The sequence below is a fragment of the Filicampus tigris genome, chromosome 17, assembly GCF_054856515.1.
Source record: "Filicampus tigris isolate MCC_2025a chromosome 17, RoL_Ftig_1.0, whole genome shotgun sequence".
NCBI classification, from domain to species: Eukaryota; Metazoa; Chordata; class Actinopteri; order Syngnathiformes; family Syngnathidae; genus Filicampus; species Filicampus tigris.
The window spans coordinates 8,860,173-8,881,695 of record NC_141233.1 but is presented as its reverse complement, the minus strand read 5'-3'; the positions used below and the strand labels follow the sequence as shown (position 1 = coordinate 8,881,695).

General features: G+C 40.1%; 2 protein-coding genes across 3 annotated transcripts; one reads left to right on the top strand and one right to left on the bottom strand.

Moving 5' to 3' along the window:
- The first annotated feature begins 5,509 nt into the window (after positions 1 to 5,509).
- On the top strand, positions 5,510 to 6,419 carry LOC147133216 (uncharacterized). The gene is made up of 4 exons (XM_086013179.1): positions 5,510 to 5,668; positions 5,749 to 5,850; positions 5,954 to 6,145; positions 6,231 to 6,419. Exons 1-4 carry the CDS (start codon positions 5,510 to 5,512, stop codon positions 6,417 to 6,419), a joined length of 642 nt encoding a protein of 213 aa, XP_085869305.1.
- A 255-nt stretch (positions 6,420 to 6,674) lies between these two features.
- LOC147133215 (unconventional myosin-Ic-like) lies at positions 6,675 to 20,561 on the bottom strand. 2 transcript variants are annotated; one of them, XM_086057411.1, is made up of 32 exons: positions 19,989 to 20,561; positions 16,107 to 16,265; positions 15,895 to 16,010; positions 15,015 to 15,213; positions 14,838 to 14,918; positions 14,527 to 14,706; positions 14,349 to 14,447; positions 14,120 to 14,233; positions 13,942 to 14,013; positions 13,751 to 13,870; positions 13,586 to 13,668; positions 13,378 to 13,483; positions 13,230 to 13,310; positions 13,057 to 13,148; positions 12,881 to 12,975; positions 12,727 to 12,773; positions 12,568 to 12,648; positions 12,334 to 12,439; positions 11,742 to 11,859; positions 11,537 to 11,650; positions 11,369 to 11,445; positions 11,210 to 11,278; positions 10,996 to 11,080; positions 10,576 to 10,735; positions 10,416 to 10,499; positions 10,232 to 10,325; positions 10,098 to 10,153; positions 9,478 to 9,613; positions 8,633 to 8,703; positions 8,462 to 8,559; positions 8,289 to 8,382; positions 6,675 to 7,762 (listed from the first exon to the last, which is right to left on the bottom strand). In XM_086057411.1, the coding sequence occupies exons 1-32, from the start codon at positions 20,004 to 20,006 to the stop codon at positions 7,736 to 7,738; spliced, it is 3,132 nt and encodes a 1,043-aa protein (XP_085913537.1). In that variant the 5' UTR covers positions 20,007 to 20,561; the 3' UTR covers positions 6,675 to 7,735. The 2 variants fall into 2 exon arrangements, with proteins under 2 accessions (XP_085913537.1, XP_085913536.1); XM_086057410.1 differs by having other exon boundaries at positions 8,289 to 8,388; positions 19,989 to 20,558.
- Between the last annotated feature and the right edge of the window lie 962 nt (positions 20,562 to 21,523).

Here is a 21,523-nt window from a genome sequence, read left to right as displayed (position 1 = left end):
GGACGTACCATAGCCCAAGATGACGTCAAACAGCCAGCTTTCAAAACAAGTCCCCTGCTTTGTTCCAGCAGATGGTGACCTATTTTCAAAAGGATTTGTTAGATTTCTTTTCTTTCCTTGATTTATTCAGCTGCTCTTTGGTGTTTTATTACTGTGTTTATCTGCATCTTGCTTGCACCTTTTGGATATCTTGAATTTTGATCCGTAAAGGCTATGTCATACTGGCTCTGAATTTCGATTGTCAGATGACAACGAATGTAGCGATTTCACTGCGCAGTTGTCAAACACAAGGACCGGGGACCGGATCCAGTCTGCCGCATCACTTTGATAGTCATCTACAATATGTTAAAGCTCATCATGCTAATAATATCCTACCTATAAGACTCTGCAAGTCATTTTCACACGTCTTAGGAAATCATAATGTCCTGGTGAGCTATTTTTAGAACAGGCTCTCTAGATACGAGTGTAGTCCTAAGGGGTGGGGGTACATGGTGCTAGTGGGCACCATGTTTGTGAGCACTGTCCTACACTTACATATGCTAGGCGGCACAGTGAGACGTGGTAAGCACATCTGCTTCACAGTTGAGGGGTTGAGGGTTTGAATCCCTGGTAACGGCCTGCCTGTGTGGACATTACATGCTGTGCTCTTGCAAAAAACATGCATTTTAGGTTCAAGGAAGACAATAAATAGTCCTTAAGTGTAGATGTGCGTTTGATAGGATCCGGCTCAACAACCGTAGTGAGGATAAGCGGTATAGAAAATTGATAGATGGATATTGCAGCTTTTACATTTTGGGATTTAACCTTCAAAGTTGAACAGATAAAAGAACTTTGGAAAGACAAGTGAGAGCCATTTCCACCCCACCAACAGCACAAGTTAGGTCAGGAATGTTTTGTCGTCCAAAGTTTGTGTAGCAGTCATTTGTTATTCTTGAGTGTGTTGTTGTCCAAAGTTGGTGCAGCTGTCGTTTGTTATTCTGCTCAACATTGTGTCCCTGTGTCACCTTGTCCCTGCCAACAAGCCAGTGCAATCTTTTTTTTTTTTTGTCGACCACAACATGATTTCTTACGTCTTCTGCATCTTAATGAATGCCGAAAGCTTTTGTATTAATAATAATAATTTGTACTTTCTGTTGTTGTTGTTGTTGTTTTTTCGATGGATGTGAAAAATTGTGGATTTAGAGCGATTATGAAAACAGCATACTAGCTCTGCCTGATGATAAACTTACCGGTAATTAAAAACATCTTTTGATGGATGCTTTTTTAAATTTGTATTTTTTATTTTTTTTTATCATTAGTACTTACCTACTTTTTTTTTTTTGTAGTTTCATTTTTAATCAAATTCTATGTTAGTGTTGTCATATGTTAGATGAATTAAGGTTTTGGTTAATGAGTCAGTTCACTTAAAAGAAATACCATGAAACAAGGAAAACAATCAGGAGAAAAAAAAGGATGAACTAAAAAAAAAGTCACATTCTTGAAATCAGTTTTCCTTTAACTACTGTATTTATTTTGTCATGTTCATATGGTTGATTATGACTTTCCATACTGTGACAAAAATGACAATTGGCACAGTACAGCAAGACAAGTTGCACAATAAAGCGAGAAAAGGAAAAATGGGAAGGAAATACATAGCAAAACCAAGAGTGAGACTGAGAGTAAACAATACGTCACAAGGGAAATTTGCTATCAAGGCGCCATTGGGGCGGGGATTATGAAAATGAGGGAAGCCCTTCTCCCGATGTGCAAAACATGTGTGAATTGTTCTGCCTAAGAGGAAGTCACCGAGTACAATGATTCAATATTATTCAAACTGACAAATGGTTACCTCATATTTGTGTTGGAAGATCACACTATTGCTGAATACAAGTTATTTTGAAGCTGAAAAATAGTTATTGTGTAATTGGCAAGGGCCCTAATATTGATTCTTGGGGCATACCTCTATGAAATGTGCAAGAGACCATAGTAACTTTTGTGTTTTTCATATGTATTGAAATAGGCTACTTTAAATCAATTCCAATGAAACAAATAAAATGACATAGTATAATTTGAAACCATATAAACAATTTACCTTTAGGGTTTGAGTCTTCATTTGATGAAAACATGGTTCGTTTATGTTTTGAGTGACTTTAGAGTGACTTTGTGACCTAAAAGGGAGCAAGAATAGCGCGGTTATGCGGCTGTAAAGCCACCAATGAAGTGAGGTTCGATGCTTGTGACCACTTCTTGGAACACAGACAAACTGGCCCCTGCTTAGACTACTAAAAGTTAAGAACAAAGAAAATGATGAGATCTTCCCCCTTACAAGCAGCCAACACTGATATGCCAAAGTGAAACTGCCACACCATAAAGCGGTGGGTTGAAAGCCTGTGGTGGCTTGTTTTGTGTAGGAGTTTTTTTCTGAGATTTTGGGCAGATCTTTGGATATTTTGAAATTGCAAGAGCATTTTTTACAAAGTATACATTAAACTGCCATTAATAGTGCAGGATACATTCCAAACTGACACATGTTGAGAATGTGCCATACAGAGTATAGTATAGAAGGCGATCATGTAACACCACTTTGAGGATACGAAAACACTCGCTCAGTTGTTCGAATAAGAGGTCAAGTGTCCTCGCTTCAAGCTGTTTATCACCCCCAGTTGAGTTGAGACATAATTATAGTTAGTTTTAATACATTTCATGAACCTAAAAGTGTCTTCCAGTTGGTTATCGCTTTTTTAAAAGCTCTCATTTTTATTTTATTTCGTTAATAAAAATGTTTTTTTCCATTTTTGTTTTAGTTATTCCATTTTATTAGTTTTTGTTAACTAAAACAACTTGGGTGCACAAACTCACACGCACAACCCCCCCCCCCCCCCCCCCACACACACACACACGCGCACCTACACACACTTACACACATACACAAAATAATGCAACACAACTACATAGCGCACATTTTGAAGCCATGATGAATTATTAAAAGTGTTCATCAACCAAGTCTTCGAACCAACATTGGAATATTAGGTAACTTCCCAAACTGAATAACCTGCATCAGGCACAAGTTAGGAATTTACCTCTGCATAAGTATCATGTTGGTCCATTATGTTTGTACTGAAGAAACACTTGCACACTTCCTTGTCCAAGAGACAAAAAATAATAGTAATTTTAAAAACAAGTACTTTTGTTTGAATTCGGCTGTCAGTCATGAAACCAAAATTATTTATTGAAATTATAAAACCATCAAATATAATCATAATCAAAGGTTGACTTGTACTGGAACCTGAAATTAAAGTAGTTTATAAACTCAACGTTCATAATACAACCTCAAGGTCAGCATACAGCCGACCCCTACAAAATTGCGGTTAGGCACCTGCGGATTTACATCCATTATCGATACCGCTTATCCTCACAAGGGTCGCGGGGCGTGCTGGAGCGCATCCCAGCTGTCTTCGGGCAGCAGGCGGGGGACACCCTGAATTGGCTGCCAGCCAATCACAGGGCACACAGAGACAAACATCCGCACTCACAATCACACCTAGGGGCAATTTAGAGTGTCCAATTAACCTACCAAGCACGTTTTTGGAATGTGGGAGGAAACCGGAGTAACCCGGAGAAACACCACACAGGCACGGGGAGAACATGCAAACTCCACGACCCACGACATCTGAACTGTGAGGCGGACGCGCTAACCAGTCGACCACCGTGCCGCCCTGTTTTTTTTCAATATTGTTAAAATATTTTTAAATATCTTTTGGTTTCTTTTTGGTTTTACTAATTAGAGATATCAGTCATAGTCATGAGAATCACGAGACTCCTGGTATATTCCCTTAAGGTTCACAGTTGAGTTTGAATCTTGATGAAATTCCCTCTTTTGTTTCTGGAGGTAAATGTGTATGAGATGAAATTGTATCATTAAATTATTGCAAAATGTACTAGGGAACTTCCAAGCAGTGTGTATTTTTAAACTTAGGAAGGAAAAGATTATTATAAGATAGAGAGTGGATTTTATTGCGGAAAAACATTGTGAGATTGCCCAGGCGGGAACGCAGTTGATGTTTTTTTTTTTTTTTTTTGCTTATTCTCTCAAGGAATTGTATTGCACAGCACACAGAGAACCAAATCACATACTTGCATGATTTGCATGATTTAAGGCTTGAGCTGGGGCGTGGTGGTGGTGCGGGGGGTTCTGGGTTGTTGCCCAGCTCAAGGGCACCCCGACAGTATTCAGGAATCAGCATCTGTCCAATAACTCTCATTTACAGTCTGCAGCAAGACTCAAAACAACATACCCAAGCGAGTTCTTAGCGATGTGTTACTGCCTCTACAAAGTTATTGAAAGTGAACAATTGCCTCATTGACTTTAACCTAACATCACGTTTAATCAAGAGGTTTCTTACTGACCAACTTCCTCCTTTTGAATGATTCATGTTTCTAACCACTAGCACAAGATGCATTCACCGTGAGGGAGACAGAGAGAGAGAGAGAGAAAAAAGAAAAAAACTCCAGATCACTCAGGAACCGAAAACATGACCGATAATATAAATTGAAGGTGCCGTCACACAGTAGCATGAAGTTTTGGCATTCAGAGTGATTGTTTACTGCTCCTGCTCCAAGGTATGCTCATCTTTCATATTTGGACAAAATATATGTCATTGTAGGCATATCTACAATAAAGGCGCATGTCTTAGATTCAATTTTTTAATTTTGATTTAACATATCATTGTAAGAGTGCAGCAGAGCAGACAATGCAGACAATTTCAGTGAGAGATTCAATCCAGTGAGTTTGCATTCACTGTTTTGAAAGTTGATTGATGACAGGCTACATTAATTCAGACGTATTTGTATCCGTGCAAATTGCCTTTTATACTGATTTATATACAGTACACGTGGTGTGGTTACATGTGTGGGTATTAATTCGTGAATGCATTTCCTCTGCTAGTTCTAATTACAAAAATACTATTTTATTAATTACCAAATGTGTGTATATACACGTGTGTGTATATATTTATATTTATATTGCCCTAGTGTCCATCAAATACAAAACAGGGCAGGGGTTTGAACAGTGATGCCGAAAGAAATCTGGACTTCAATAATTATTCAATTGAAATGTATTGCATATAAAAGTTACATGAAAATTGTACCTACATAAAAGTAAAAAAAACAACAACAAAAAAAACGTACAAATGAGCGCCTTTAAAGCATTTGTAAAATCATTTCTTAAAAATATTTTTCTTGCGCTGTATGTTCTTTTAGTATTTTTAGTTACCTTGTGCTTTACTTTTACTCCCGCTTACTTTCAAGTATCACATTGCCAGAACTACGGTATGTCAAAATGTTATTTCACAATGCTGAATCATGTTTCTTTTTTTGGCCAAGATTATGTAATTTGTTTTTTGTCTGCGGCAGTGGACAGACTACATAGTACAGACGGGATGCTTTGATACAAAACGCGGTCATTTGGTCACAAGTATTTAAAATGATAAAAGAAACAATGCTCACAGCTACGTTGCTTCTTGTTTTGCAGATGATTTCTGGGTGCTGTGCTCTTATCCTTCTTTGTTGCATACTGAACACTGCCGAGTCTTCAAATTCATCACTAGGCATCCACAAGGCTAAATACAGCAACTCCTTTCGCCTCGCAAGGTCCACCCGAACCCGTGTCCAGCAGCTGCTGAGTAAATACGTAAGTGGTGAAAAATCTCAACAAATCACTACAATGCCTGATCAGCTTAACACTGACCAAAAAAATTGTTTGATTCGCAGAAGGAGCAACAGTTAGGAAACAGAGATTTTGAGGACAGAAGTAGTTATTTGAAGGACCTGCCATTGCTTTCTACAGACTTCAACAGCTGGCTCCAACTTACGGTCAGTCACTTTTGCAAAAGACAAATTGTTGTGACCCCGATGAGACTTCCTGGTTACAATTTGAACCAGTTTCCCTGGCTAACCTTGGCTGTTTTGCGTCCAGGATTGGGAGCGACTACACGCCGCTTTCTCAGACATGCAGGCCTACAGGAACAGGCTGCAGTGGATGAGGAAAGATCTGGAGACGGAGGAAAAAGAGAAGAGGGGAGCGCAGGCGCTCCTCAGCACTTTACCTACGAGCATCAAACACATTGAGCTGGACCTGAGGGACCTCATGAGCCAAGTCAGCAGTCAGGTATGCTCACGCCCATTCCATCCCTGTTAATAATCAGGCACACTCAGAGAAACGCTTGACAGTGTTGATTTATTTCCCTCTTTAGATGAGATACACAAAGGCCTCCAACAAGAAACCAGTCTTTCCTACCATTCGGACACCTTTGAACCATTTAACTGTCTTGAAAACACTGTGGGAAAAGCGTGTGGATGGTTACATCATTTTACGGGACCTCAACCTTTACCTCACCAAGTTGGCACGAGACTTCCTCCTCCTGGCTTCTAAAACTCAGTAACACTGGACCGAGGGAAGAGTGTGGCTGCTGTGGGGTTGTCTCGCACAGGCCTTAGGTCACTGGAGTGAACTATTAATACACCAATCGGCATCTACAGTAAGGGCTTCTCTGGGTATTTCCCCATTTCCAAGAGTTTCTGTCTTGCCTCTGACTGTAAATTTGCAACAAGGCTCCCACAACTCCCACACCACATGACAACATCCTGTTTTGTCACCCAAGCTCTAAATCGACTGGACTTTCCAAAGACACAAGATATTTGCTATTTATTTGACTTGTTTATTTGATTGATTGTTTTATTTATTTGACACAGACAGTGATACAGCGTTTACATGACATTTGGTATTTTATAAAGTTGAATATATATTTGTATATGGCTTTCAATAAAAAGATGAAATGTGAAGACTTCATTGTTATTGTCATCGATCATTACCGGATATTCTTTTAAAGGCAATTTTGCCTAGGGCATTTCCTCAAATAGTGGCCTCCGCTCTTGAACGTCACTGTACTTCAATTAATCCCTCGGGGGCAACATTCACTTGAACAAAAAACTGCCGCACCTCAAATAGATGCATCCTTTTGCATCTCGAAACACCCCGGTCACTCATCATTGGAGTGATATTAGTGAGAAGTTGGAGAGAAAGCTTTTAAAGTGCATTTATCCATGCCGGCAAACAAGTGGGAAAGAAAGAAAGCAAAAGAGTAGTAGTAGCATTATATTTATGGGAATGCATAATTATTACAGTATCCATCCATTCATTTTCTATAACGCTATGAACTGGAGCCAATCCCAACTGACTATGGGAAAGAGGTGAGGTACACCCTTGACTGCTTGCAAAGTCAATCATTAACACTCGCAAGTATGAACAATTTAAAGTCCTCCGTGAACTTAACATGTACAGTATGTTTTTGGAACGTGAGAGGAAGCCCGAGTACCGAGGGATATCATACGCCACACGTGAAGGCCGTAGCTGAGCTCTAAAGGAAGAATCACAGAACTGTGATGCAGATATCACAACCACCACTACATCGTTGTGTCGTGATATTATTATATATCATTCATTGTGGAAAATGATGAACAGTCAATAACGTTATGTATTATAAAAATATACATTTACTATTCATGCCTAATAGAAGCCTCGGACCAAACACATCGTTTTTCAGTAAATAAACGCATTCGGCCACTATAAGAGGAATGGCAGTATGATTGCATGAGGGATTTTGAATATATGCTTTGTGTTTCAGCGCATCAAGAGCAGTGCAAGTTAATCCTCCGGTTAGCCAAGTGTTAGCTAGCAATATTCTGGTTGTTTTCTTCTTCATGTGGTGTTGATCCGAGGGGCGGTCTAGGATAAAATCAAATGGAATACTTTATTAAAGTGGAAGTCACCTCAAACATATATATTTTTTCAAGAATATCTTCTATGCAGGCCCACTAGTTGAAACAAGGCAATATGATTAATATGAAATATGAGTTAAGCAGCAAAATCCACCCGTTTTTAGCCATCCCAGGGGCGGCCATTTTGTCACTTCTGTTGACTGATAAGGACATCACAGACCCTCAGGGCTCCGATAACGACCAATCAGAGCTCAGCTGTTTTCTGAAGCTGAGCTCTGATTGGTCGTTATCTGAGCCCTGAGCAACTTTGATGTCATTTTCAGTCGACAGAAGCGACAAAATGGATGGCTAAAAACGGGTGGATTGTTTTGCTATACTCATAGTCCACAAACACAGTATTAATTAGAATGCTGTGTTTCAACTAGTGGGCCTGCATACAACATATTCTTAAAAAAATATGTTTGGGTTGACTTCCGCTTTAAGTAGGCTGGTTTTATTTGAATGATTTTACATAAGAACGGCTGCCGACTCACCACTAGCAGGTGTCCTCTTTTGCCTTTAACCACCTTGAGCTCGGCGCCCCTGACGAAATCGATGATGCCCTCATTGCCTCGTGCCCCTGCAAACCTAATGCTAATAAAGTGAAACCTCTGTTAAAACGGGGTTGTTTGCGGACCTCGGGTTCAGCGGTCAGACGGGGTCTCACCTGCCAGGCTTGATGTTGACGTGGTTTAACATGCGGGCCATCAGGGCTAATTTTGTCACCAGCTCTATCACGTGGTGGCAGTGCAGCAACACATCACCCTGGGGAAGATAAAGGTGGATTTAGGATGTCCTCGATTCTTGCATACAGCAAAGCAGATCTTGATTGCTGTACCTTTTGCTTATTGTCCTCAGTGGGCAAGTGTAGAACAACCATCCCATCATTGAGAGAGCTCACAGAGATGCCTGCACATTTAAAGACAAAATCCATTCACAAAGAAACTCCTAATACAAAAAAAAAAACATGCGATCGTGGAAAGATGTAGCTGAGGCCAAATTCCAAAGAAAGAAGTTAAATGAGGGCTCACAGCATACGGTATCACAGCATTCCACAGCATACGTACAAGCAAGTTAGTACTCTAGTGCAATCTTTCCCAACCTTTTTTGGGCCAAAGCATATATTCTACATCGGGAAAATCTTAAGGTACACCACCAAACAAAACTGTCACAAAAAATACAGCATAATGAAATAAGGATGATTCCGTCTCAATTTACTCACAAATTTACTCAGTGTGAAATCTTGGGCTGTTTAGTTGAACACAGCGGTACAGTATATTATTCTGTTCGACAATGGCAACAGGTTAACTCAACCTACTGCCATCTAGTGGATGTGCAGATAATTGTTCTGCCAATTACTATACAGTACATACATTTGATTGAATTTCAAAATGCATAAAAACAAGAGTACAATATAATACTGTAACTTGTGGAAAAAAACAGCCACATTAAAACCAACAACAAATAAAAACGAAAGAAACAGAACAAAAAGGAGTAGGAGGAAGTCAGCGAAGTGAGTACATTGGTAACATAAATAGATTCAAAGGATACATATTGTAAATACATTTATTGAAAATAAATAAAAAAATATATAAATAACTTTCAGACTATTTAGGCAAAATTGGTTGATCAGAGAATTCTGATAAGACGCTCCACATGACACTAAGTAATGCTCAATCTGACCTCCAAGAGCCGCATAGTCGATCCTCTGCTTGATCTTGGTCCTGTCCACCAGTACGGCGAAGGTGTTGGAAAGGAGGAGCTGACGAGAACGTGGCTTGAAGCCCCTCCTGTCATACTTTGTCACTGGCACGCCGTACTGTGGAGCGCAAGCAACACAATACACTGTTGCAGTTCAAACATTCGGAGGTATTTTTATCCATCCATCCATTTTCTACCGCTTATCCTGTTCCAGGTTGTGAGTCCTTTGAATCCGATAATAATAATAATAATAATAATAATAATAATAGTAATAATAATAATATTATTATTATTATCAAAACTATTGTTATTATATTTTTACATTTTGGATTTGTGGTTTCTCTTGTATTAATGACAGCATGTAAAATGATGCGATTCTGTATGTTATATATGTATGACTATATTATATAACTATGTAAAATATTGTGAGTCCTCTCTGGTAAAGAAGCTATATTAATAAAATAAACAACCACTCACATTCACAATCAAACATATTGGCAGGAACTTCAAATGACCTACTTGAATGTTTGAATCAAAGAAAAAATAAATCAGTGGGAAAAAAAACACGCAAGCACAGGGAGAACATCCACACAAAAAGTCACCTGCACTTTGTCACTGTCAAGAGTCTGGAGAACCTTGAGATTGATCTGCTCACGTTCTATAAACAACGGTAAGGAAGTCAATGTACATTTGTTGCATTCGACTGTATTCTTGTGAAGAGTGTGCAGACATGCACCTATCCTGGTGTCCAAAAACAGCCTGCCAACGCTCTGAGGGTAGCTGTCTTTCTGATCCTTGAAAATCTCACTGGCAACAACCTTCTGCGTCATCTAGAGGAGAGTAATCTCACATCAACATAAATTATCTTTTTAAATTGCAAACAGCTCCACAGTTTAACCCAATTTTTCACATGAACTTACTTGATTCTTCCATTCAGGCTGGATTCTCATGCAATACTTCATGACCATGTTGCGCATGTGCAGTGTGCGAAGGTTCTCCGATGCCTGCGGGAGAAAACAGATGGACTGAATCAATGGTGGATTTGTAACTGTTAGCCGTGCACACACGTACTGATTGTACCTCAGCGACAGAGGGAGGAGATGCCAGCCAGCTTTTGTCCAAAACGCTTGTGGGCAGATTTTTGCTAAGCTTCATAAGGAAGGAGTAACGCACATGATCCAAGAAGTAGTCATTTTCTGGACAGTAGTCCTCATGACGGTAGATAAAGCCTTTTATGAACCTGCAAGAAAAAAAACAGATACAAGGACAAACATAGGTGATATTTCTTAGGTGCACCTGTACAATGTAATGACAACCTATTAAGAAGAGTTTGTAATTTTATGCCTCTAGGTAATGATGATGAAACAGGGCACTATGACCACTGAAAAGATATAACTGTGCGTGTATTCAGCTCTTGTATTAGAGCTCATTTAAAAGTGCAGGTGTACATAATCGTTTTACAGATTAAAAAATATATAGCAATGAGAGACGGCTGCGCACCTGCGAATCAACTCAGCAGCCCGTCGACGCCTCTTTGCCCTCCGCCGCGCTTTCATCCCTCGCCATGCGGATTGAATTACTATGACTGTACATGCGCACACAATGTGTTTGTATTACTACAGACGTTCTCTACATTCATCCAAAGAAATGATAACGCTAAAAGCAAACACAGCCATCACGTGCGTGGGTTAAGACGAGTGGAATGCGTACGGACTTGCGTTTCTGATGCGTTTGTATTTGGCTCTGTCCCTGTAGCCTCTCCATGATGTCTGCAGAGTCAAAGCTGGAACACGAATGAAGAAGTTCCTTATAAATGAGCTTGGTGAAATTCTTATTCGGGTGAGATACATTTCTTTGTAATCATGTTACTCACCTATCTCCGGCTTTTTGGCTTGAAGTGCATCTTCAGTCAGAAAGAGCGTTTTGGGGAAACGGATGAATATTTTGGACCTGCAAGGAATAAACAATTACACACAGTAGTGTAAAGTTTGTCACAGATACAAATAAAGGGTGTTGTGAAAGTCTATGGGGGATGCTTTACCTGCCCAGTTTGTACTCCTCCTCTTGGTAGCCGAGGTGGTTGACCAGTGTGGCCACACCATCTTGGAGTCTGCCATACCAGATGGGCCAAGTCTCCGGACACAGAGGCTTGTACCTGAGGGTGTTACCACATAAATATAATGATGACATGACCTAGTTGACGATACTCTAAGCCCAAATAAACTGTCACTGGAGTAGTGAGTCACCTCTGCAGGAAGGCTTCAAAGCTGCGTCTGTAGGCAAAGCCAGCTCTCCTGACCCTAAGGTTCTCCATCAGGCCTAAATACCTGACCTGGTGTCTGACAAGAACTTCGTCAAAGTGACCTGCAGGTGGAGATCATACCAGCAAATTTGAAAGACAGTGCTTGTGCAAGACGTGTCATTCTTGGAATGTGTAACTGTGCCAGAATACAGTTATAAAAGAGTGATTTGGATGTGGCAATCAGAAGTATATACGGTATATACTCCTAGTTGCCCTTTATACTGTACTTTCAACAAGGAGGTTTTTTTTAGTTAGCATGGTACAAAAATTATGCCATTAAAATTTGAAGTGGACCTGTGGTCGTCTTATAGCTCACTTTTTTATGCAGCTATACAAAGTCACCAAAAAAACACCACAAACCACTAAGTATGATGTACTGTTGGTTAAATTACTGGACAACTAAAACTATCAACGTATTGTCAAAATCAAAATTGGTCGCTATCTTGGTCAATGATTTTGTACAGCTTGGATATTTGAATTCAGAGCTTTGTGCAGGTCTACAAAATGAATTGTCATCTGAGTGTGTATAAGTTCACCTGGTTGCTTGGTGTCATTAGGTTTGATACAGCGCACATATGATGGTTCTTTAGTCATGAGGATCTCCATAAGTTTCAAAAGGCTATTTTTAAAGTGAGTGGCAGCCTGGAGAAAACATATAACAACAATGGTTCTAGTAACTGGTAGAACAGTATGTACATATCAAACTTGATGCCTTTTTTTTTTTCCTTTTCACAAGAGAGAGAGAGAGAGAGAGAGAGAGAAGCTCGTACCATCTGTGGGCGTTTCTGGTCCGTCACTTCCTCTCTAGTGAAACACTGACTTATGATCTCGTTGTCTGACTGGCACATGACCTGAACGCAGACAAAACCAATGACATATGTCAACAGAGTGGGAAATCCTCTTTTTAGCCAATTACAAATGTTGTTTACCTCTTTCAGGGTCCTATTCAGTGAGTCATTGTTCTTTTCAAGGAAACCTACATGAATGAAAAATGACGTCAACTTTTTTTGTTTTTCATTTTCAGCTTGCAGCATACGAGCTGGAACCATCAAAACACATTCTGATGAATGAATGAATTGTTACCATCAACATTGTAGTTGACCTCCCCAGCATAGTGCAGCAGCCTAAACTCCTCTCTACTCATTACCTTACGGGTTTTACCATTTGCCAGCTTGTGACTGCAAGACACACACGGACATTTACAAACAAACTGTTCCGTTTAGAAAAGATTACAGTACTTTGAGAACGTCCACTCATACGTGACAAAATGGGGATGGCCGCTAAGTGTGTCCTCCAGTTTCTCTAAGAACGAGGCATCGCTCGTCTCTCCGGGTCTCAGACACTCCTCATCCTGAAAGACAGGGACGCTACTCAACTGATAACAAGAGCAGCAGACAAGCAGACAATTTCGACAAGGAGCTGATATACGCACCAGAATGGCAATGATGCCCTTGTGCTTCTCCTCTATCAAGTCACAGATGATTTTGTTGTCAAAGTACGGCACCATCTCCCACTGAAAGTTGGGCGGCGTAATGTTGGAGTGGAAATGTGACAGACGTACGCATTTTCAATGCACTCACTGCAATTCCCTCTGTTGTGTACTCCTCTTGCTCGGATCTGAGGGTGAGCTCAATAAAGAGCTGCTGGAGCTTCTCGCTGCAGTAGTTGATGCAGAACTGCTCAAAACTACAAGGGAAGAAAGAAGGGAGGTTTATTTGCCGGAACATATTGAGGTTGAAGAGCAAATTCACAGCGTTATAAGCAAGGTCAAATAACTGCTCGGCAGACCTGTTGCACTGTAGCACCTCAAAGCCATAGATGTCCAAAAGCCCTATCACTGGGAAGGCTTTATTGCTGTGATCCATGTCGTCCTGTAGAACAAAACAGTAGACAAAAGACGCATTAATACATTGTCACAGTTGTCTGTCTTGTTCTTAAAAAAAATGGCTGCACCTTCAGAGCAAGAGACTGGTTGAGCTTCTCCACCAACCAAGTGAAGGCGCGACCGTAGACAGCTTTGGCCAAGGCGTCTCGTGCAGACATTGCTTGCTCAAAGTTGAGTGGGATGATCATCTGTAATGAAGCAAAACTGTAAAATCACTGTCGACACAAACACCCAAATCAAAGAACAATCGTATCTTTACCTCCTCCCCTTTGGCGGTGAATTTCTTGTGAGTCAGAGCCTCGCTGAGGGATGAGGCTTTAAGAGCCAGCAGCTGCAAAACAAGAACACATCTGTTCAGTTGCTTTAAAAAAAAAAAAAAAAAAAAAAAAAAGATTGCACATTTGAACATCTATCAATACTTGTGGGATAACTCTGACCTTTGCAACGTTTGCTATCGGCATCTCAGTGGTAATGTGCGTTTCACCTTCCTCGCCTTCTCCAAACTGAGCGTTTCCCAGATGCAGAACGCTGGCAATGATGTTCAACAAATTCTGACAAAAGACACGTAACTCACATAGGTGGAAACAAGTGGAAGAAACATGTTGTGCTTTTGGAGATTTAAAATGGATTGTGTTCTGGGTTAAGACAAGAGTGCTTTTGACTAACCTGCAGGTCTTTCTCAGTGAAGCCGATAACAGACAGGGCATTCATCAAAACCTTCCAATTGTTCTTGTCACTAATGGAGCTGACTTTTGAACAGCTTCCCTATCAAGACGACTCAGTATCATACACCATGATCTGAAAGTGAAAATTATGTGTTGAATGCAACTTTTGCGTTGCGCACCTTGACCAGGTACTGGTAGTTCTGAGGGTTTCTTTCAAGGTCCAACATCTGGAGAAGTTCATTACTGCCACCATCCAGAAGCTGATAGAAGATGTGGAAGTTTCTTTCTCCATGGTTTTGGTGGACTACACGAGATTTCTCCAACAGGTAATTGAGGATGTGGCCACCCACTGGCATACCCTAAGACAGGCAGAATATGAAAGCATTGGATGCATGGAAAGACAACTGCAATCCCCAGTGACTTCATTTGATCAATGTTTCTAAAGAGATTTACATCCAGCATTTTTACAATCCAGGAAAAGATGATTTACCTTCAAGTCAAACTGCACGTCCATATATTTTCCAAACCGACTGGAGTTGTCATTCCTTAGTGTTTTGGCGTTACCGAACGCCTACACAAAGCATGAGTTTCAAAGCAACATAAAACATTCAAGTGAACCAAATACGCTATTGAGCTTTGATTCTAACTGCAAGGTTCAATGAAATACCTCCAATATAGGGTTGGACTGGAGGAGGCGGTCTCCGAGGTCGGTCATGTGATGATTAGTGGGGCAGGTGTCGGCATAGTAGAGGAGGATCTTCTTAGACGCTTCTGTTTTACCTGCACCGCTTTCACCTGATATAAGAATACACTGATCCTTCCATGTGGTCCGCATGGCCCGGTAAGTGTTGTCTGACACTGCATAGCTGAGTGAAAAACAATACAGAATTCGATTCTAATGTCAGTCAATTGTCATGGTTGCAAATGGCAATACAAAACATAGAGTATTTAGTGATTTGGGCAAAGTTGGAGTCAATTCCTGTCCCTTAAGGACATCCCACTAATTCAAACAACAATTTAAATCAACAATTTAAGCAGCGTTCACAAGTAAAACTTAAACCAGTAGCACTTTAGTGACAACAAACTCTACCTATAATGGTAGAATGGTGTATAAGACAAATGGAAAAGAAAAAGAGTGATTTATGGTATACAGTTACTGGACACAACATTAGGTTGATTTAAGCAGTGTAATGGGATTCAATACAAAAGCAAAAAAAAAAAAAACTTTCCAAGGATAATATTGAAGACAATGAAATAAATTCTTTAATACTGTGGTTTTGAATTGCTGTAGTGCAGGCCTAAGAGCTGTTTTGAATATTTTATCTAAAATAATTTATCTCAAATAAAGTGCCTGATGCCAGTTATGTGGACAACAGTAAATCATTATTTATATTATAGAATTACAATATTTCAGAGATGTGGACGTTATTAATGTTATTAAGGGCCATAATCTGGTGTACAGATACCATTTATTGTACTGGGATGGCTAATTAAATATTCACATTAGTTTAAGTGATGATGATAAGCACGGCAAAAACAAGACTCACATGTGAGGCGATATTTCATAGAAGCTGACTCCTCTGTAGCGTTCCATCTGCGGCTTGGAGTAAATCTCCAGCTCTTTGTAGGGGTTCACTGACACCAGCACTGAGCCTATGTAAGTCTGAGCCAAAGCAGTCACAGAATTACACCAAACATTCCAACATCACTGCAAACCAACATTTTGACGGATATCATTTCGATAAAGAACATTAATTACGTAGATGAGGTTTTCTCTGAAGCGCCTTCGCAGGTTCTCTATGAAGGCTGCCTCACTGTTGTGGTTCTCCAGTAGGACAAAATCCTGGACTCCAACCCTGTCACGGGCTGTCAGGGTGCTCTCCATCACCAAGCGCACTCTTCCTTCAATGTCCACCTCCTGTGGAGAGGAAGGATTGTAGTTACACCATTTTGACACAAGGTGGCGCTCCTGGATGGTTCCTATTTTATCTCCATTATTTAGGAGGGAATTGACACAGAATTAATTATAAATAGCATCACTATCAAAAAAGGATTACGATTAAAATGTAAAAAAATAATTTCATGATGTTTAATGTGGATTAGATTAGGAACAAATGGTTTGAAATGACCATTTTGGACAGAGAGAAAGTTTTGTCTCAACAGGATAAGGTTTGCTAAAGATATACATTATAATTAAAAAACGTTTTCCCCTTGGAAACAATTTTTTACTCACATATTCTTCATCTTGATTGACATTTGACACACACAAAAGTTGCTGGCAGTAATAACATCTTGCACTAAACATCAAGAAATTGCCACACAACGTATTACAAAACGGTCTCCGTTCTTGATTATAACAAAATACAAATGACTCAACAGTTACTGACCACATCTATAAACAAAACTCCACAGTTCTACTGAGCCTCGCCAAGGCAAAGACATTTAAAGAATCCCATTGATAAACAGGATATGCTTATCTGTGTTGAGATGGTGATATGCGCCACATACACACAACGTGATAACAGCAGAGGGCGATAACAGTGATGCAACTGGGAAAGTGTGTGTACATGTCAACCTTAATGTGACGACAAGCCTAATATTATGGATGGGTAGAATTTAGTGGGCTGCGGTGACATTCTCTGTGGCCACAGTGCAAAATATCGCACGCACACACAACCACAGCAACATGCAACGGAAAGGGAAACATTTGTCAGTTTGGAAAGCTATTCGAAAAGCGCCTCATTGCACATTAAGGGGCTTGTCAATGCGGCCGTACCTTCAAAAGTACAGTGACAATGTAACATGGTTCTGGAGAGGATACAACAGTTACAGTAAGTCCAGTTACACTTAACAAAACTAGTACTAGGTGTTTAACTCTTTCAATGCCAGCCATTTAATGAAAAGAGAACCTATTGAGTGCCAGCCAATTTACAGCATTCTGACTGATGTTTCTGGGATCAAGGATGTAAATACATAACTACCAAATGAAAGATCATCAAACTCTCTTTTTTCACAACAAAAAAGGTTAGTTTCTACCTTATTCATTGTTGGGGGGTAATCTGCAGTAGAATATGAGTTGGTTTCATCTAAATCACCTATTTTGGATCCAAAATGTAGAAAACAAGCTTTTTGTGAGAAAATATGGTATTTCGTTTTTCTTTAGTGACACCTGAAACAGCTTAACAGTCCTTTTTGTCTACAAAACACCAACAGCAACAATGAAAATGTGCATTTGAAGGCAAAGAAATATGCTTACAAATATCACCAGTCTAACAATTTTACATTTGACAAACTATTTGCCTGCTATTTAGTAGCAGTAGTATTTAGTAGTGTGTGTGCATATGTGTTTTGCAACATTTTAGGGTTAAGCTAGTGGACTTTTGTAAGGTATGTTGTAGGGATAGAGCGATTATTGGCCGGGCCGATTATCGGCGCTGATATTTAGTATTTTGAGGAATAAAGGTATCCGCCTTTTTAAAAAATCTGATGGCCGATAATAAATCAATTTAAAACAGTGTTAACTTCAAGGAAGTATTTATTTGAATCTTCAGTGAACTTTATAAGACATTCTACTGACCCTGGTAACACTATGCACCTTTTGTTTTTATTTGAAGTCAATACAATACAATATCTCTTTTGTTAGACTTTTACAACAAAGATTGTTGAAAGCCACATTGGTAAACATTTATATTCATGATTTTTTTTTTTTTTTAATCAGTGTTATGTAAATCTGAAAAATTGTTCAATACACACATGGTCAAACATGATTAAACAAAGTTCAGAGTTTTTTTTATTTTTAATTTGACACCAATATTTTCTTTTTTAGTGAAAATGAATATCGGCCCCTAATATCAGTTATCAGCCTCCTTGCCTACTAATAATCGGTATCAGTCTTCAAAAAAATGTATCGGTCTATCTCTAGTATGTTGTTTGATTAAACACACAATTCTCTTTTATTGATTACACCTCAACTGAGAATGGCAATAAACAGCTTGAATCAAGCGCCTGGCCTCTTTCGCCATTTAACGCTCTTAACAAAAAATTTAGTTTGGAATGAGTGGCGGCTGGGGAGTCGGGTCACTCGTCAGACAAGACAAGGTCCTACTGTACATTAACTGAACCTAAAGGTACAGAAATTCCTTCTCCTGTACCCCTTTTATAACTATGAACACACTAGATTCACTTCTTAGCATTATCGTCTTCTTTCTGTGACCCCCTGCAGATTTGTTGTCAGCAGCTATAAAAACATAAACAGCAAGTTGAAAGCAGAACAAAGGGGCTAGACTTCTCCTCTATGCAAGTGTCTCTCTCGGGGGGCTCATTTGGCTGCTGCACGTCGGTAAACGGCCTTTACCCTTGAGCAGTATTCACAGGGAAATCCTTGCGAAAACAAGAGGACAACAGTGGAAGGTAGCCAAAATATGAGCGCAAAGGAAAGTCACCAAAAGTCTATCGCAGCCACTCCTCTCGGCTTCACCTTGGAGTATTGTTCTCTCATTCCTGCAGGTGGGCTCCCTACAGATGTGATTAACGGTTGGCTGTCAGATTTTCCAGAGAACACAACGAAGGAATGTTTGGGTCAGGATTGGAGCAGGCGGTCAGAGGATGCCATGGAATCTTTTGTTGCTGTGTGGCAATAGCTGCATGTTTTTAGATGAAACACTGAGGATGTGTGTCTTGTTAAGTCTTCTAAACAAGGGTGAAATGAAAGGAGTCGGCCCTGCAGATGTAGGTGAGACAAGACAGAAATAAAGCCTTTGCAATCACTCTGACATTCCGAATATTTTTTCCAGAATTTCATGTCAAAGAGAAGTCACGTAGGTATGCATATCCTCATAAAACATACCTCACTACAAGACTGCACAGAGCCAGATTGCCATTGGCGATCTGTGACAGCTCCTTTAGCATAACCACTCATCCGTCAGATTTAACACCTTCCAAGTAACTCGCTCACGCTTTTGCAGATGTGCATCAGCGCTGTGTTTGTGCAATAACCTCTTTTTTTTTTCCCAACTCGAAAAGGCCAGTTGAACATCAGGGTTGCCGGGCAACCCAACTATTTTGTGTCATCACACAACACAGCAAACATTGTTTTCAGTCTTCTTCCAGTCACGAGTTTAGATTTCGGCTTTCATCCCCGCAATCACCGCAGCAAATAGAACTCTACTTTAAATGGTCATCGGCCTCATATAAACAAATGTGCCCAATTGCAGAAATACTGCGACCACTACATACGAGGCTTAAAAGAAATGGGAAGAAGTCCTTGCAGCTTTTGACAGGCCGGGCAATACATGGCGTGGGGTTTGATGGCAAACATCTGAGAGTTGTGGTGAAATGAGCGTGTTTGCTCTGGAGAGGAGGCGCACCTCACAGTAGGACCTGACTAAACTTTGCCTGAGTGACTACATCCAGATAATCTTCCTTATTTGGTAAGCCTCTGTCGCTTGGCAAGGCTTCCACAGCTGGATGCAACCTATTATTATGAAGAACCAAAACGTAACACTGCATCATACAAGTACATAACGCCCTTGTTTTTATCTCTTTGACGATTTGTGTTTGACAGGATAGGTTAATATACTGTCGGTAGGCAGCGTGCAGAATGACATGTAAAAACGCTACAACGTGGTAGAGAGACTCTTACCCTGCCTTGGTACCTCATCCTGTCCCGTTGTTGCTTGACAAAAGATGAAGTGCTGGTCCCACCGCTGGGTTGGAGCTCCTCCTCTCGTGTGAAGCAGATCCGTCAACTGTAACCTCTCATTCAGCGTTACCCAAGGGTGACAAAGTGAGGCAGTTTAATGTCTTCTGTGCCCGTTTCTCCCCTTTTCACTTTCTCTCAGCCGTTCTGGCGCGTCCGTCGTCCTTCTGCCGCTCGACCTTCCCTGCATGTGAGGATAAAAAGCACTCAAGCCAAAGGTTCCTCGTTTAAACCTTCAATTCACCTTCCCTTTAAGCGTTCGGATATACGTCTGCCTCTCCACAGCCCTTCACCCGCTCTCCCTCCAAACCGTGCGGCATGAAACAAGAGCAGGAACTCCACTCACACGTCACAAGTGGGTTGCAAAAGAAAAAAAAAAAAAAAAGAAAAAAACATGGGAAAGTATGCTGCTGTGGATAATGCAAAAGGCAAGCCAGAGAAATAGGGAGTGGAAAAAGTTACTAGCAGCTCCAAAATTAAGAGTAACCACTCTGCTGCTGCTGCTGTGTAAAAAAATAAAAAAAATAAATGAGATGAATAGATGTTGAAACATTCTTTCCTTCCTTCCCTCCCAGTTGAGTTTGCTCCCTTACCTTTGCTCCCACAAGCTGAGGCAGATTCAAATAGGATGTGGGCTATGGATTTCTTCCAGTAGGTATACCTGCATAGCTATGTGCAGATATCTGTGATTCATTTTTAAGTGAAGGCAATTACGTACATTTTCCTGTTGCTTTCATGGAACAATATAATACTCAACATTGGAAAACATTAACTGAACAATAACCTAAAAAAAAAATATAATAATAATATCAGACAGCATCCCCCGCCTATTGTTAAACAAGTACTTTTACTATATATGGTCTAGTCACACAGTTCCCTTATCTTCATGTTCGCCAATGTCACATTCCATCAAATGTAGTTGTTCATTTTCAAATTAGGCGGCCATTTCAAAAGAAATTCATACAATGAGACAATAGTTGAGCATTTGTTTGCAGTGGGGCAAAAGTGATCAGTATTGTTTTGCTTTCCTATCAAAGCCAAACAGTCTCCTGAGAAACAATTCTGGATTGGAGTTTATGTAACCTGTAAATTAGATGCAAGGGTGCATTGTATTGCAAAGTTGTGGTCACATTCTTCTGTAATGCTCAGAGGCAAAGAACAATAATGTCTTTCGCTATCAGCCATGTTTTGGGCTAACTATATGAGATGCAACGGTGGTGACGCGTTACATGTGCACAACATGAAAAATCTCTTCAGAACTCGACCGAAATATTAAAGGAGATGTATTCATTAATTTATACTCTATTTTAAAATGTCTACAGTTAACTATAGGAATATACATGATGATATATTACCTTTGGCACAATGGCGATCAAATTTCCTATGAAATACACAAGTTATTTTGGTGGCTATTTTTCTAACCCGGAAGTAAGACGCCTGGTTCGCCAAAGCCCCGCCTCTCCCCGTTGTGGCTGCTG